Source organism: Dipodomys ordii, unplaced genomic scaffold (genome assembly GCF_000151885.1).
Source record: "Dipodomys ordii isolate 6190 unplaced genomic scaffold, Dord_2.0 Scaffold14, whole genome shotgun sequence".
NCBI lineage: Eukaryota > Metazoa > Chordata > Mammalia > Rodentia > Heteromyidae > Dipodomys > Dipodomys ordii.
Genome location: NW_012267230.1, coordinates 14502319 through 14515458, shown reverse-complemented (window position 1 = coordinate 14515458; position 13140 = coordinate 14502319). Strand labels below are relative to the sequence as shown.

Here is a 13140-nt window from a genome sequence, read left to right as displayed (position 1 = left end):
TGGTGCTGCTGCGCGCCGCGGCCGCGGAACAGGCGCCGGGTACGCGGGGTGTCCGGGCTGGGGGTCGGGAGCGGGACCGGGCGGACGAGGGGAGGCGGGATGGGGCGGAATGGGGGGGGGTGTCTCCGCACACCGAGCTTTCGGGTAGAGAGAGGACGGGGCCCCCTTCCCCTCCCAACCTCACCCGCCGTCCCGGCCTCAGTTTCCCTGCCTGATGGGGTCATCTGTCCCCAGAGCCCGTTTCAGACGTGGAGTTAGCGGGCCGGAAGCCTGGCGGGTCCGGTCAGAGGCCACGCCCCCGCCCGGTCCCCGGGGTCGGCCCGGCCCGCGGGACCCGGGACTTGGAGGGGCGTCGGCAGGCCCGGGGGTGTCTGTGCCCCCTGCCCCGCGGGGTGTCCCCTTCCATCCGGTGACTTCAGTGCCCAGCTATGTGGGGGGAGGGACCCGGTCGGGCCCCGTGCCCGGGCGTGACTCACCCGCCGGCGGCGGGAGGGGGGCGGGGACCCGGCCCCGCGCCGCACTCCGCACGGCCGCGTCCCGGTCTGGCCGTGCGGTCACCTGTGAGGAATGCGGCGGGGAGGGCGCCGGTGACTCACGTTATTCGAGCCGACCGACCCTGACCTCAGCCCTGAGAATAGACGCGGGCGCCCCTGACCCCGGCCCCCTCCCCAGGCGCCGCCCCCTGCGCCCGCGGCAGCTCCTGGAGCGCCGACCTGGACAAGTGCATGGACTGCGCCTCGTGCCCGGCGCGGCCGCACAGCGACTTCTGCCCGGGCTGTGAGTGCGGGGGGGGGCGGCCTGGACCCCGGGGCGGGAAGGGGGGGTCACGGTGGGGGGGCAAGGCCTGGCGAGGAGGTGGGGGAGCGCTGACTGCGAGTCCGGCCCCTAGGCGCAGCCGCACCTCCCGCTCCCTTCGGGTTGCTTTGGCCCATCCTGGGGGGCGCCCTCAGCCTGGCGCTGGTGCTGGCCCTGCTTTCGGGCTTCCTGGTCTGGAGACGGTGCCGCAGGAGAGAGAAGTTTACCAGTAAGTTTGCCCCTGCGGGTCGGTCCGCCCATGACAGCCCCCCCCCCCCCCGCTCTCCCCCCTGCCGGCGGTGACCCCTTCCTTCTTCTTTAATCTCGCAGCCCCCATCGAGGAGACCGGTGGAGAGGGCTGTCCCGGTGTGGCACTGATCCAGTGACCCAGCTACCGGCGCGGTGCCCACTCGTCATTCATTCATTTTGGAGCTGGCCTTGGCCACCCAGACACAGCCTGAGCCAGGCTCTTCCAACCACAGGGGGTGGGGTGGGGGTGATGAATCACCTCCCAGGCCTGAGCCAGGGCTCCGAGGAGCCTTTCTGGGGTGTCTGATTGCCCTGTCTGGCTCCTAGACAGAGAAGGAGCCTCATGCTGCCTCATACAAAGAACCTGCAGTACTTGCACACGGGGGTCTCCTTCCCCCACTGCCCGGCTCACTCCAAGGGCAGACACTACTAGGCACTCAATGGACTGAAATTCCACCACCGCGGCTCAGCCCCGGCGTGGGGGGTTAGGAGCCTGTTCTTAACTAGGGGCTGGCCCTCCATGAGGGCAGGTCCTCATGTAAACCCTCCCCCATCCCCCAGGGGGGAGGAGATATTTATTTTGGGGGAGAAACTTTGGAGAGGAGAATTTATTAATAAAAGAATCTTTAACTGTAAATGGTTAGAGCACTGGCTTGATCCCCAGCTTGACTTCTCAAAGCTGGGGGGGGGGGTGAGTCACCGCGGGGGCGGGGGCGAGGCTCTGACTCACACATTCTCAATGCTTGGAGCCCAGCCTGCCAGGACTTGGCCTGCCCCGACCGTTTTCCAGGGAAAATCTTGTGGAGAAGCCCCCCCCCCTAGGATCCAGCACCCCACCCTCCACCAAGGCCTGGAGTTCCAGACTGAATCAAACCTTCAACTGTTCAGCAATCTTTATTCATTTAGTACCCGTCTTCCCTTGCTCTGCCCCTCCCACCCATGGAGCTCTGGGTCCGCTACTGGAAAGGTCCTGATGCCCTGGCACGTGGTCTGGAGGAGAGACCAGCACCTTGTCTCCCAGGGGGGCTGCTTGTCTCTGCGGTGGTGGGGCAAGAAGCAGGTGGGAAGGTACACGGGCAGCAGGGCTCAGAGCTCCATTGTGTCCCCGGTTGGCGTTGCAGGGTAGTGGGGACCGGTAGTACCCCCCAGCCTCAGCAGCCGGAGGGCCTCGGGAATCAGGCTCCCAGGGTAGCGCCAGAGAAGCAGCTCGGAGCAAGGGCTTCTGGAAAAGGAAATATTTCGATAATCAGGGCATGCGGCTGATAGCTGTCTTGGCAGGACCTTGAAGGTCCAAGTCCCGAGGCCACGATGGGAAACAGCACACAAGTTAGTCTGGAAGCTAAAAATAGCCCCATGAGGCAGGCCATGGTGAGCAGTGGCTCTTGGGCCCAAGTGTGGTCCTCCAAAAGTCCTGGCGGGCGGAGGTGCCTACCTGAGCGGGGGCAGGGCTGGCGGGAAGGCCGAGGGGGGGCTGCAGTAGGGGTGGTCATTATGTAGGCTCAGTCGAGAGAAGTGGGTGGCCATGTTCTCCTCAGAAAGGAACTGCTTGCGCAAGGGCTCCCTGGGGAAAGACACAGGGGAAGGCAGGCAGAAATATTGAGAAGGGGAAGGCCGAGGTCTGATGGAGGCCGGAGGTGACAGATCTCGGGAGTCCTCCCTGCCCCCAAACTCACTGCTCCTCCTTCAGGCGCCGTTTGGTGCTCAGGGGCACAGCTCCTCGGAGAGGGGAGCTGGGAAAAAGAGAGAGCCAGGTGCACCCCACCCTTTTGGCCCCTTCCTGGGGTCCTGCCCACCAGAGCCTTACAGCGTGAGCGGGGCCCCCAGCCCGGCCCTGTGTGTGCGCGCTACCTTGAGCGAGCCCGCGCCAGCAGCCCCCCCTCGTGGCGGGCCCAGCTCCAGCGCGAGCCCCGCGGCTCCCAGCATCTGGTGTCATCCTGCAGGCCAGCCCAGGGTCTCCAGCCAACGCTCCTGAGCCCCTGATCGCCCTCAGCCCCTACACGCACCTGGCTTCCAGGCTCCGCGTCAGCCCCGGGGCAGCCCGCGCGTCGCGCAAGGCCCGGCCCGGGGGGCCTCGTTCCAGAGGCTGCTGCAGGATCATTGGGGCTCGGGGTCCTGCGGACAGAGGGGTGGGATCCGGCGTCGGGGGCGGAGCCTCGGAGGGCGTGGCCCGACGCGGGAGGTGCGGCCTGAGGTGCGCGCGCGCGCGCGGTGGTGAGGTTCTGCGCAGGCGCGGAAGAGGAGCGGCGCGCGGCTGGAAAGCGGGTTGGCTCGGCGGGGTGGGGGAGGGGACCCGGCGTAGGGAGCCGCCGCGGGCGGCACTTCTCAGTGTAGGGGGCTGGTTGGCGTCCCCCTCGGTTCCTGGGGGTACCGGGAAGGACTAGCGGCTGCCTTCGCGCCGGGCCGCCCGGCCGTTTTGAGCGGGCCGCGAAGAGCCACTCGTGGGCACGTCCGGAATCCTCCGGCTGAGCCGCTCGCAGAGCAACCTGGGACTTGTAGTTCTTGTGGGGATGGAGCGCGCCTCGCTGCTCGCGGCTCCTCTGGGTCAGGTGAGTCGGGGCTGCGCGCGGTACCTTGTGGGGTTTGTAGTCCGTCCGTGCTGGCTCCGACGGGGTGGGCCGGGAATGGTGTGGGGACGGCTCGAGGGCCTGATACCAGGAGAGCCTCGGAGCCTAACGTGAAAGTCAGGAGGCAGGGATTAAACGTCAGCATGTGTTAGAGCCACTTTTTAAAAAAGCTTGACACATACTAACAATACAGGGTCTTTTTTCTTCTTTTTTTTTGGGGGGGGGGTGATACTTTGTGTGGAACCCGGAGCCTAGCCTATGCCAAGCATGTACCCAGCCACAGCGCTGCCCTCCCCCAGCCCCAAGAGCACTTATTAACCCTTTCCTACATGAAAGCCCTTTGTACAGCTTTTTACATACACTTATGGAATTGTCTGTGAGCATCTGACCATTCTTGAACCTGAGGGGCTCCCCTCGAGGCCCGCTCTAGGGTTCCATGAGGCATGGCGCCTCAGTTCTCACCTCACCCTCTTCCTGGAGACACCAGTGGGGTAACAGGGGCAGGCACCAGTGTGTGGGTCGGGGAGCCACCTCAGAAGGCTGAGGAGTCTGGGTATGAGAGGCTAGGAAGCCAGGCCTATGGCGGGGAACTCAGGGACAGGAGTCTGGGCAGCGGTCTCAGACCCCCCAGTCTGGCCTCATCCAGCCTCTCCCAACAGACAGAGGTGTTTCAGGCCCTGCAGCGGCTGCACATGACCGTCTTCTCTCAGAGCATCTCGCCCTGTGGGAAGTTCCTGGCAGCCGGCAACAATTATGGGCAGATCGCTATCTTCAGGTACCCTGGGGCCTTGATTTTCACTTCCTATGAGCCCTAAGCGTTGGATACTCTTGGGACTGGCGCTTCCTGCTTCTGACCCCTGACTTCCCCTTGCTTCATCTCTTTGCGTCAGCTTGTCTGCTGCTTTGAGTTCAGAGGCCAAAGAGGAAAGCAAAAAGCCTGTGGTGACCTTCCAAGGTGAGTATAGCTGTTGAATCTGGCTTAGGAGATGGAGGAAGAGACTGGATAGGCTCACGCCAATTCTGTTTCCTTTAGCCCATGATGGGCCCGTCTACAGCATGGTCTCCACTGAAAGACATCTGCTCAGTGCTGGGGATGGAGAGGTGAAGGCATGGCTTTGGGCAGAGATCCTCAAGAAGGTAAGGAGGCTAGAGCCTGGAGAAGGACTGGGCTGCCCCGTCTGAAGCTTACTTGAGTTCACTTGGTGTTTCCACTACCTTCCTTCTATGAAGGGCTGTAAAGAGCTGTGGTGTCGCCAGCCCCCATACAGGTGAGTCACGGGTCAAGACCCACGGGTGGAGGGCATGCTGGGAGAGCACTGCCCCTGATGTCCCCCTTCCCATCCTCCCCAGGACCAGCCTGGAAGTGCCCGAGATCAATGCCTTGCTGCTCATCCCCAAGGTCTAAACCCTTTGTGACCCAAACCTTGATCTTTCCCGCTCTGCCCGTCTTAATTTGATGCTGACTTTCTGCCCCACTCTGCCTTCCATGGTAGGAGAACTCCCTCATTCTGGCTGGGGGAGATTGTCTACTGCACACCATGGACCTTGAAACGGGGACCTTCACGGTGAGCAGGGCTCTGGAGCTGGGGAAATCTACCCCAGAGGAACTCACGGGTCATCCTCATTCTGACCTGGTCTCTTTCCCTGCAGCGGGCCCTACGGGGCCACACCGACTATATCCACTGCCTGGCACTGCGGGAACGAAGCCCCGAGGTGCTGTCAGGGGGCGAGGATGGGGCTGTGCGTCTTTGGGGTAAGAGGATGGCTAGTTAAGAGGGCAGCATCAGGATAAGAGAGAGGCTGCGATCCACGTGGCTCACCAGGAACCTCGGCTTTTTACCCACAGACCTCCGCGCAGCCAAAGAGGTGCAGACCATCGAGGTCTACAAGCATGAGGTAAGGGCACAGTCCCCACCGCACTGTCGGTCATATCCCCACGCTCTCCTCATCTTTCCACTCTTCCATCCCAGGAGTGCTCAAGACCCCACAACGGGCGCTGGATTGGATGCCTGGCGACTGATTCAGACTGGATGGTGAGCTGGGCAGGGTGTGTGGTGTGGGAGCAGCTCTGGGACCTCTTCAGTGAGGGCTCTTGGCTCATTATGGCTGGGGACCCCTCACTTTCCGCCCAGGTCTGTGGAGGGGGTCCAGCCCTCACTCTCTGGCACCTCCGATCTTCCACACCTACCACCATCTTCCCCATGCGGGCACCACAGAAACACGTCACCTTCTACCAGGACCTGGTGAGGCCCTCTGCCTTGCATCTGCCACCCTTGCCTGGCTCCCCTCTGGGCCCTGACCCTGACCCCCTCCCTGTTCTTCAGATTCTCTCCGCTGGCCAGGGCCGTTGTGTCAACCAGTGGCAACTGAGTGGAGAGCTTAAGGCCCAGGTGCCTGGCTCCTCCCCGGGGCTTCTCAGCCTCAGCCTCAACCAACAGCCGGCAGCACCCGAGTGCAAGGTGAGGCTTGCCGGGAGCTGGGGACCCCGGGGGGTTGAGTGTGGGCAGGCCAGTCACACCTCTTTTGCTCTCAGGTCCTGACTGCTGCGGGCAACAGCTGCCGGGTGGATGTCTTCACCAACCTGGGCTACCGAGCCTTCTCCCTGACTTTCTGACATCACATACCTGCCCCCAGCGGCTTAAGAGTGTTTTTTTTTTTTTTTAAATTTTTCTGTCATGGGGCTTGGAACTCAGGCTGAGGGACGTGGGGCTTGGGGCTTGAACTCTGCACCTGGACACTGTCCCTCAGCACTTCAGCTCAAGGCTAGTGTTCTATCACTTGAGCCATACCACCACTTCTGGTTTTGAGTGGTTTATTGGAGATAAGAGTCTCATGGACTTCCCTGCCATGGCTGGCTTTGAACCATGATCCTCAGATCTCAGCCTCCTGAGCAGCCAGGATTATAGGCTTGAGCCACTGGCGCCCAGCTTCATCTATTTTTTTACAATAAAGTTTCAGATTTCCCAAAAAACGAAGACTTAAATTGTTGCAGTGACTTATATATTACTCTGTCCAACCTTAATCTATACATAAATACCCACTCCCACACCTACTCCCAGAGCAGGCCAGAGCAGGGGCTTAGTACTTACAAAAGATAGACCTATAGAGATTGGAGAAATAGCTCTGCCCCCACCTGCTTCCGCCACCCACCTGGGCCTCAGCCCTAAAGCTGGCCCCTCTTCCCAAAGAGCCCCTGTCCGCCTCCTGGGGAGGGGAGGGCACCGCCTGGCAATCATCTGCGCCTTGTAGCTCCATCGGCCGTTAGCGTGAGCCCAGGACTGGCAATCACGGCGGTCCAGCCCTCAGGTCCTTCGGAAGAGGTTACTAAGGAAGCCACCGGCCTGCCCCTGGCCCAGGCGCAGCGAGAAGCGGGTCGTGGCTCGGCGTGGGGCCGCGGCGCTCAGCTCCTTCTGGCGCTGGGAGCGCAGCTGCTGACCGATCACCACCTGCATGTCGTCCTGGAGGCGGGAGGGGGTGGGTCCGGGCTGCGTCAGGACGAGACCCGCCCCCTCGGCGAGCACGTTCATTTGCATGGGCACGCCCCTCCCGTCGCCCCGCCCTCCGTCGTCACGCCCCGCCCCCGGCACCGCTCTCACCTGCCAAGCCTCAAGCTCCTGCGTCAGCGCCACCTTCTGGCGGATGGCGCGCATCAGCTCCCGGGACAGCGAGTCCCGCTCCAGCGAGACGCGGCTCAGCTCCAGGGACAGCTCCAGGGCCCTGCGGGCGGCAGGGGCGGAGAGCCGGTTGGAGGGGGCGGGGGAGGCGGGCTCGGGACCCGGCGGGGGCGGAGGGGGACGGCAGAGGCTCACTTGTTCACCGCCTCGTCCCGGTCGGACAGCGCGCCGCGGAGAGCCTCCCCGAGGTCGCCCTGCGCGCGCAGCTCCTTCTGCCGCCGCAGCTCCTCCCGCAGGGTCTGCAGCTCTGCGCCCCGCAGTGCGACCTGCGGGCAGGGCAGGAACGGCGGGAAGACGGGGCCGCGCCGAGCCCCCCCCAACCCCAGCGGGGTCGGAGCCTGGAGTGCGGCCCGGGAAGCCCTAGAGGGGCCGGGCGGAGGGGGACCCACGGGACGTCCGGCCCGCGCCCTCCTACCTCATCCTGCAGCCTGGCCACCTCCGCCTCCTTCTGCTCCAGTATTTCCCCGGGGCTCAAGGGCGCTCGCTTCTTGGGGGGTTCCAAGCTCTCTTCCTGGGGTGCAGTCTGGGGGCTGGACCCCGCCTGAGTATCCAGGGCCGGGGTGGCCTGCGGGCCGCACGAGTGAGTCGGGAGGTGGGAAGAGGAGGAGGAGAGGCCGCGCCGCCCGCCGGGGAGCCTCCCGCCTACCTGGCCGTCTCCGGAAGCCTCGGCGTCCGGGGCCTGGGGGCCGTGGAGGCTGTGGGCGAGCTCCGACTGCAGCGAGGCGCCCGACACGTCGGCGTCCTGGAGACGGGCCTCCTCCTCCAGCTCCGACACGCGCCGCTGCAGCCTGCGGAGCGCCCCAGCGCCTCTGCGGGCCTCGGCGCGCGCGCGGTCCAGCTGCCGGGCCGCACGGGGGCGCGGGGTCAGGGGCGCCGCACCCCGCCGCGATGGCCCGCCCAGGCCCCATGTCCTCACCTCCAAAGCATCCCCGGCCCCACCCATCGCTCACCTCCCCGGGCGGGGCCCCTGGCCTGCCGCCTACCTCCTCCCATTCATGACTTTGATCCTGGGTGACTGCCCTCTCCTTCCCAGCCTCGCGCCCCTCACCACAGCCCCGAGAAGCTGACAGCGAGGCCACCGCAACTCACACAGGGGGACAGGAGGGGAGGCACCCCACGACAGTCAGAAGCCAGGCAGCTTAGGAAGCAGCCTGCCAGGAGCTCAAACATCAGGGGAGCTTCCTCCTTTCAATCCCTCTGTCCACGTCCACGGCCTGGGACATGGCCCTGACGGGTGTCTCCCTGTCTGAGCTCTTGGGCCCCGGGCCCTTCCCTGGCCTCCCTGCTGCTGGGCTGTGAGAGAGCAGATCACCCCCACACACCCCCAGCAGGCTTCTGTAGCTCCCGCTTGCTCCAGGCTGGCCGTTCTAGTCAGTGCCCATTCCCCAGAGTGCCCACGGCCATTTCCAAGGACCCGGCTCGCTGCGCCCCTCCCTGCGGTCACCTCCAGGCTGCTCTCCTTCCTCTCCCGCCTCAGCAGCAGCAGCTCCTCGTGGCTGGCCTGCAGCCGGCCCTGGTCCCTGTCCGCCTCGTCGCGCAGGCCTCGGATCTGGGCCTCCAGGTCCTGCCGGCGGCTTTGCAGCATCTGGTTCTGGAGAGAGAGGCCTCAAAGCTGACCAAACCTCACTCACACCAGCCGGGCCCGGCTGCTTCTGGTTCAGACAAGACCTCCAACCCTTAACTCTCACCTGCAGCCCCGGCCCCGGCTCACCTCTGCCTGCAGGCTCTCCAGCCGCGTCCTCAGCTCCGCCCCAGCCAGGGCCTGCCCCTGGCACTGCCCTCGGAGGGCATCGAGTTCTCTCTGAAGCTCCTGCTCCGTCTGCGAGGCCTGGGGACGGGGGTGGGGGGTGGGGGTGAGCAGCAGAGCCTTGGGCTGATGCCTGCCTCAACCACTGACCCCGGCTCCGCTGGGCCCGGACGCCAGCCCCCTCCTCCCGGGGTGAGGCCGGCCCACCTGCGCCAGCTGCTGGCTGAGCCGGAGGTTCTGCTCGCTGAGCTCGCCCAGGGCCCTTGCGCGCTCGCGCCCGCTGTCCTGCTGCTCCGACCGCTGCTCCCCCAGCTGGGCCCTCAGCGCCTCCACGTCCCCCTCCAGCTCCACGGCCCGGGCCTCCCACTCGGCGCCGCGCGCGGCCAGGCCCCGGCGGAGCTCGTGGTTCTCCTGCTGCAGCCGCTGCGCGGGGGGGCAGAGCGGGGTCAGATCACAGCCCGTGCCACACAGACAGGAAACAGAGGGGGAGAGACGGCAACCCGGAAGGATCAGAGGCAGGGCAGTAGAGAGAAGGTCTAGATAACAATGGAAGTGGGGCGCCCGGACCCCTACGCACCTCAGGCTGCCGCCTCAGCTTCTGCGCCCGAGGTCGCATGCGCCGTTTTTGGCGCCTAAGCCGGGCAGAATTTAAGCCGCGGCCCATGGCCTCACACAGCTGGGGCGTCCTGGGGCTCTGCAGCCCAGCTTCTGCCCAGCCCCTCTCTTCAGTTCCCTCTAATTAACCCTGGCCTGCCCAACCCTGGCCTGCCCCACCCCAGACTCTACCCCCCCACCCGCCCTCCCCCAAACCTGTCTGACCAGCAGGGGGGACGCGTTTGGCACACCCAGATGACCAGCTTGGGGAAGCACAGGACTCGAGGGGGCCTCTCTCTGCTGGGCCTTGAACCAGGAAGGGCCCGAGCCAGGATGACAATAACCACGGCTGCTGCAGATCATTAGCAGGTGTTAAAGCACCACCCTGAATCTGCATGACTTCACAGAATCGACTAGAGGGCGCTGTGCATGCCCTCAGACGTGGCTCAGAGAGCTTAAACACCTTGTCCGAGGGCCCATGGTAGATGAGTGGCAGGGGATGATGCCAGGCCCAGCAGCAGTGTCTAGAATGGCCGTGGGGACTCAGCTGTGCTTGCGGTTTCTGGGTTCTGCAGGGTCTGAGTAGTCTGCGAAAGTCCCTTTAATATCGCCAAGTCTCATGATCCCATTTTCTCCAACACCCATCCATCCTGCATCCTCCATCCAATATCTCCCTGCTCCTCCTGTTCTGGGGCTTAGTTGTCCATGGTTAATGGAGGCCATTCAGGCTGCCTCCTCTAGCAGCTTAGAGTCCACAGGGCTATTAGCAAATGGAGACATGCTTGAAGCAGGAAATTTCAGGACAGTCCAGGCTGTGAAGGAACCCAAGGAAGTGAGTGAGGAGTGGGGCGGGGCTCCCTTAAGGAGTTGATGCTTGGATTGGCTCCTGTAGGGCCAGAAGGAACCAACCAGAAAGAAGTCTGTGTTAAGAAAGAGCAGGTGGGGCTGGGAAGGTGGCTCAGTGGTAAAGCGCTTGCCTTGCATGCTTGAGGCCCTGGGTTCTATTCCTTAGCACCCAAAAGCAAAAAAACAAGCTGGAAGTAGTGCTGTGGCTCAAGTGGTAGAGCGCTAGCCTTGAGCTGAAGAGCTGAGGGGCAGCGTCCAGGCTCAGAGTTCAGGCCCACGACAGGACCCAAAATAAAAACCAAAACAAAATCCTCTTTGGGCTGGGAAGGTGGCTCAGTGGTAGAGCGCTTGCCTTGCATGCTCGAGGCCCTGGGTTCGATTCCTCAGCACCACATAAGCAAAAAGAAAAAAGCCGGAAGTGGCGCTGTGGCTCAAGTGGTAGAGCGCTAGCCTTGAGCTGAAGACCTGAGGGACAGTGCCCAAGCCCAGAGTTCAGGCCCCATGACCGGACCCCCCCAAAAAAAAAAGAGCAGATGCAGCCAGGTAGTGTGGTGGCTCAAGCCTGTAATCCTAGCTACTCTGGAGGCTGAGATCTGAAGATCACAGTCCAAAGCCAGCCTGGCAAGAAATTCCTATTAACCACCAGAAAACCAGAAGTAGCACTAAGGATGAAAGTGGTAGAGCGCTAGCCTTAAGCGAAAGAACTCAGGGACAGCACCTAGGCCCTGAGTTCAAACCTCATGACCAACAACAAACAAACAAAACCAGCAAGTACATCTGGGTGCCAGTGGCTCACATCTGTAATCCTAGCTACTCAGGAGGCTGCAATCTGAAGATCAAGGCTTAAAGCCAACCCATGCAGGAAAGTCTGTGAGACTCATCTCCAATTAATGCTCAAAAACCCAGAAGTGGAACTGTAGACCAAGTATTAGAGTGCCACCATTGAACACAAAAGCTCAGGAACAATGCTCAGATCCTGAGTTCAAGCTACAGTACTGGCACACATGCACATGCACATGCACGCATGCACACACACATACACACACAGAGATTTACAGAGATTGGGGAAAGCATGTGTGATGAAGAGCCCATGAACAGGTTGAGATGCCTAATAGGCAGCCTGGTAGAAAGGGTGCAGGGCAGTTGGGAAGTAGAGCCAAGAAGAGCCTGGGAAGAAGTGTTTGGCAGAGGTGCCCAGAGGTGACATCTGGAAATCCCTTGCCCCGCGAGGATGGGGAGCGGCTGCTGCCATCTGGTGGCTGTGCTGTGCAGTGGCTGAGCTAGAGCACCGCCAGACAGGGCCAGCAGCTTGCCAGGGTGGCCGGGGTTACACAGCCAGTTCTGCCACTGAGCTATACCCTCAGCACAGCCCAGAATTCGGGTTGTTCCCTCCCTCCCTTCTTTTGTTTCTTCCTCTCTCTCCCTCCCCCTGCTGTCTGGCAGTATCAGGGGTTGGAAATTGAACTCCTGGCCCCTCTCCTGTTGTACTACTCAAGCCACACTTTCAACCTCTAGAATTGTTTTGTTTTGATGCCAGAACTGGGGTTTGAACTCAGGGCCTGGAGATCCGGCTTAGCTTTTATGCTCAAGGCCAATATCCTACCACTTGAGCCACAGCTCCACTGCAACTCTGCACTGCTTAACTGGAGACCCGAGTCTTGTGAACTTTCCTTCCAGGGCTGCCTTCAGATCTCAGCCTCCTGAGTAGCAGGTTAAAGGCAAGTGCCATTGGCACAAGGCTGGACGTCTTGCTTTCCACTACTGGACCACACTGGCAGAGGGGCTTGAGGCCAGCACCGAGTCCTTCCAGAGCTATCCTCCTGCTGATCTACCCGGTCCCTGCCCTCTGGCCTGCCCCCAGCCCAGCCCAGCCCAGCCCCTGCCTCTGGCCTGCCCCAGCCGGGTCTCCCTCCCGGCCCCGGCCCGGGCCCCCCTCACCTCCTCGCGCTCCGCGTGCTGGGCGCTCAGCGCCTCCAGCTGCCGCCGCAGCTCCTCGTTGCGCTCCAGCAGCATCTTGCCCAGCTCGGCGGCCAGCAGCAGGTCTTTCTCCTTCTGCTGCAGCTGCAGCGCCAGGTCCTCCGGCTCCTCGGGGCCCCGGCCGCCCCCTTCCAGGAACGAGTCCCGCTGCTCCAGCACGAAGGGGAAGAAGCCGTCCTCGGCGCTGGGGGAGGCGCCCCCCGACAGCGGCCCGCGGCGGCTCCGCGCGTCCGGGGAGCTCATGGCACCTGCGGGGCCGGATCGGATCACTGCGGGTCAGTCCCCCCCACCCCTGTGGGTCACTGCGGGTCAGTCCCCCCCACCCCTGCGGGGCCGGGTCACGGCGGGACAGCCCCCCACCCCTGCGGGGCCGGGTCACGGCGGGACAGCCCCCCCACCCCTGCGGGGCCCGGTCACTGCGGGACAGTCCCCCCCACCCCTGCGGGTCACTGCGGGACAGCCCCCCCACCCCTGCGGGGCCGGGTCACCACGGGACAGCCCCCCCACCCCTGCGGGGCCGCCGGGCCCCAGGCCGCCCTGGGCCACCGAAGGTTAATGATCTACTTCAGCCACTCGGCTCCCCGTTAATGTCCCCGGGGTAAACTGAGGCAGGGAGCAGAAGGAAAGCAGCTGCCTTCTGACCCCGGGAAGCCTGTGCGACCCCCCTGCAGTCAGTGTCCGAACCCCGGGCCAG

At 63.4% G+C, this 13140-nt stretch overlaps 4 protein-coding genes across 5 annotated transcripts; 2 read left to right on the top strand and 2 right to left on the bottom strand.

Moving 5' to 3' along the window:
• The first annotated feature begins 109 nt into the window (after nt 1–109).
• On the top strand, nt 110–1643 carry Tnfrsf12a (tumor necrosis factor receptor superfamily, member 12A). Its single transcript, XM_013011232.1, has 5 exons — nt 110–144; nt 235–409; nt 639–777; nt 890–1024; nt 1126–1643. Exons 1-5 carry the CDS (start codon nt 110–112, stop codon nt 1179–1181), a joined length of 540 nt encoding a protein of 179 aa, XP_012866686.1. The 3' UTR covers nt 1182–1643.
• Nucleotides 1644–1922: 279 nt separating this feature from the next.
• Hcfc1r1 (host cell factor C1 regulator 1 (XPO1 dependent)) lies at nt 1923–3237 on the bottom strand. Of its 2 annotated transcripts, XM_013011792.1 has the most exons (4): nt 3048–3237; nt 2718–2774; nt 2477–2605; nt 1923–2266 (listed from the first exon to the last, which is right to left on the bottom strand). In XM_013011792.1, exons 1-4 carry the CDS (start codon nt 3140–3142, stop codon nt 2131–2133), a joined length of 417 nt encoding a protein of 138 aa, XP_012867246.1. In that variant the 5' UTR covers nt 3143–3237; the 3' UTR covers nt 1923–2130. The 2 variants fall into 2 exon arrangements, with proteins under 2 accessions (XP_012867246.1, XP_012867247.1); XM_013011793.1 differs by lacking the exon at nt 2718–2774.
• A 75-nt stretch (nt 3238–3312) lies between these two features.
• Thoc6 (THO complex 6) lies at nt 3313–6329 on the top strand. Its single transcript, XM_013011791.1, has 13 exons — nt 3313–3590; nt 4268–4383; nt 4499–4563; nt 4642–4745; nt 4839–4876; nt 4959–5007; nt 5102–5173; nt 5259–5361; nt 5455–5504; nt 5579–5641; nt 5741–5851; nt 5933–6067; nt 6142–6329. Exons 1-13 carry the CDS (start codon nt 3552–3554, stop codon nt 6220–6222), a joined length of 1026 nt encoding a protein of 341 aa, XP_012867245.1. The 5' UTR covers nt 3313–3551; the 3' UTR covers nt 6223–6329.
• A 281-nt stretch (nt 6330–6610) lies between these two features.
• On the bottom strand, nt 6611–12689 carry Ccdc64b (coiled-coil domain containing 64B). The gene is made up of 9 exons (XM_013011467.1): nt 12408–12689; nt 9237–9452; nt 8994–9110; nt 8727–8873; nt 7929–8120; nt 7698–7847; nt 7418–7548; nt 7205–7325; nt 6611–7066 (listed from the first exon to the last, which is right to left on the bottom strand). Exons 1-9 carry the CDS (start codon nt 12687–12689, stop codon nt 6911–6913), a joined length of 1512 nt encoding a protein of 503 aa, XP_012866921.1. The 3' UTR covers nt 6611–6910.
• Between the last annotated feature and the right edge of the window lie 451 nt (nt 12690–13140).

Coding starts and splice junctions, on each gene's coding strand:
- Tnfrsf12a (XM_013011232.1), top strand. CDS start 110: ATGGGGGGGGGTGTCTCCGCACACCGAGCTTTCGG. Junction 145..234: donor TCCGCACACCGAGCTTTCGG/GTAGAGAGAGGA, acceptor ATCTGTCCCCAG/AGCCCGTTTCAGACGTGGAG. Junction 410..638: donor GGGGTGTCCCCTTCCATCCG/GTGACTTCAGTG, acceptor CCCTGAGAATAG/ACGCGGGCGCCCCTGACCCC.
- Thoc6 (XM_013011791.1), top strand. CDS start 3,552: ATGGAGCGCGCCTCGCTGCTCGCGGCTCCTCTGGGTCAG. Junction 4,564..4,641: donor GCCTGTGGTGACCTTCCAAG/GTGAGTATAGCT, acceptor TGTTTCCTTTAG/CCCATGATGGGCCCGTCTAC. Junction 6,068..6,141: donor CGGCAGCACCCGAGTGCAAG/GTGAGGCTTGCC, acceptor TTTTGCTCTCAG/GTCCTGACTGCTGCGGGCAA.
- Hcfc1r1 (XM_013011792.1), bottom strand. CDS start 3,142: ATGATCCTGCAGCAGCCTCTGGAACGAGGCCCCCCGGGCCGGGCCTTG. Junction 2,775..3,047: donor ACGCGGAGCCTGGAAGCCAG/GTGCGTGTAGGG, acceptor TCTTTTTCCCAG/CTCCCCTCTCCGAGGAGCTG. Junction 2,267..2,476: donor CCAGCCCTGCCCCCGCTCAG/GTAGGCACCTCC, acceptor TTCCTTTTCCAG/AAGCCCTTGCTCCGAGCTGC.
- Ccdc64b (XM_013011467.1), bottom strand. CDS start 12,689: ATGAGCTCCCCGGACGCGCGGAGCCGCCGCGGGCCGCTGTCGGGGGGC. Junction 8,121..8,726: donor GGAAGGAGAGCAGCCTGGAG/GTGACCGCAGGG, acceptor GCGGCCCGGCAG/CTGGACCGCGCGCGCGCCGA. Junction 7,067..7,204: donor AGGAGCTTGAGGCTTGGCAG/GTGAGAGCGGTG, acceptor TCCCGCCTCCAG/GACGACATGCAGGTGGTGAT.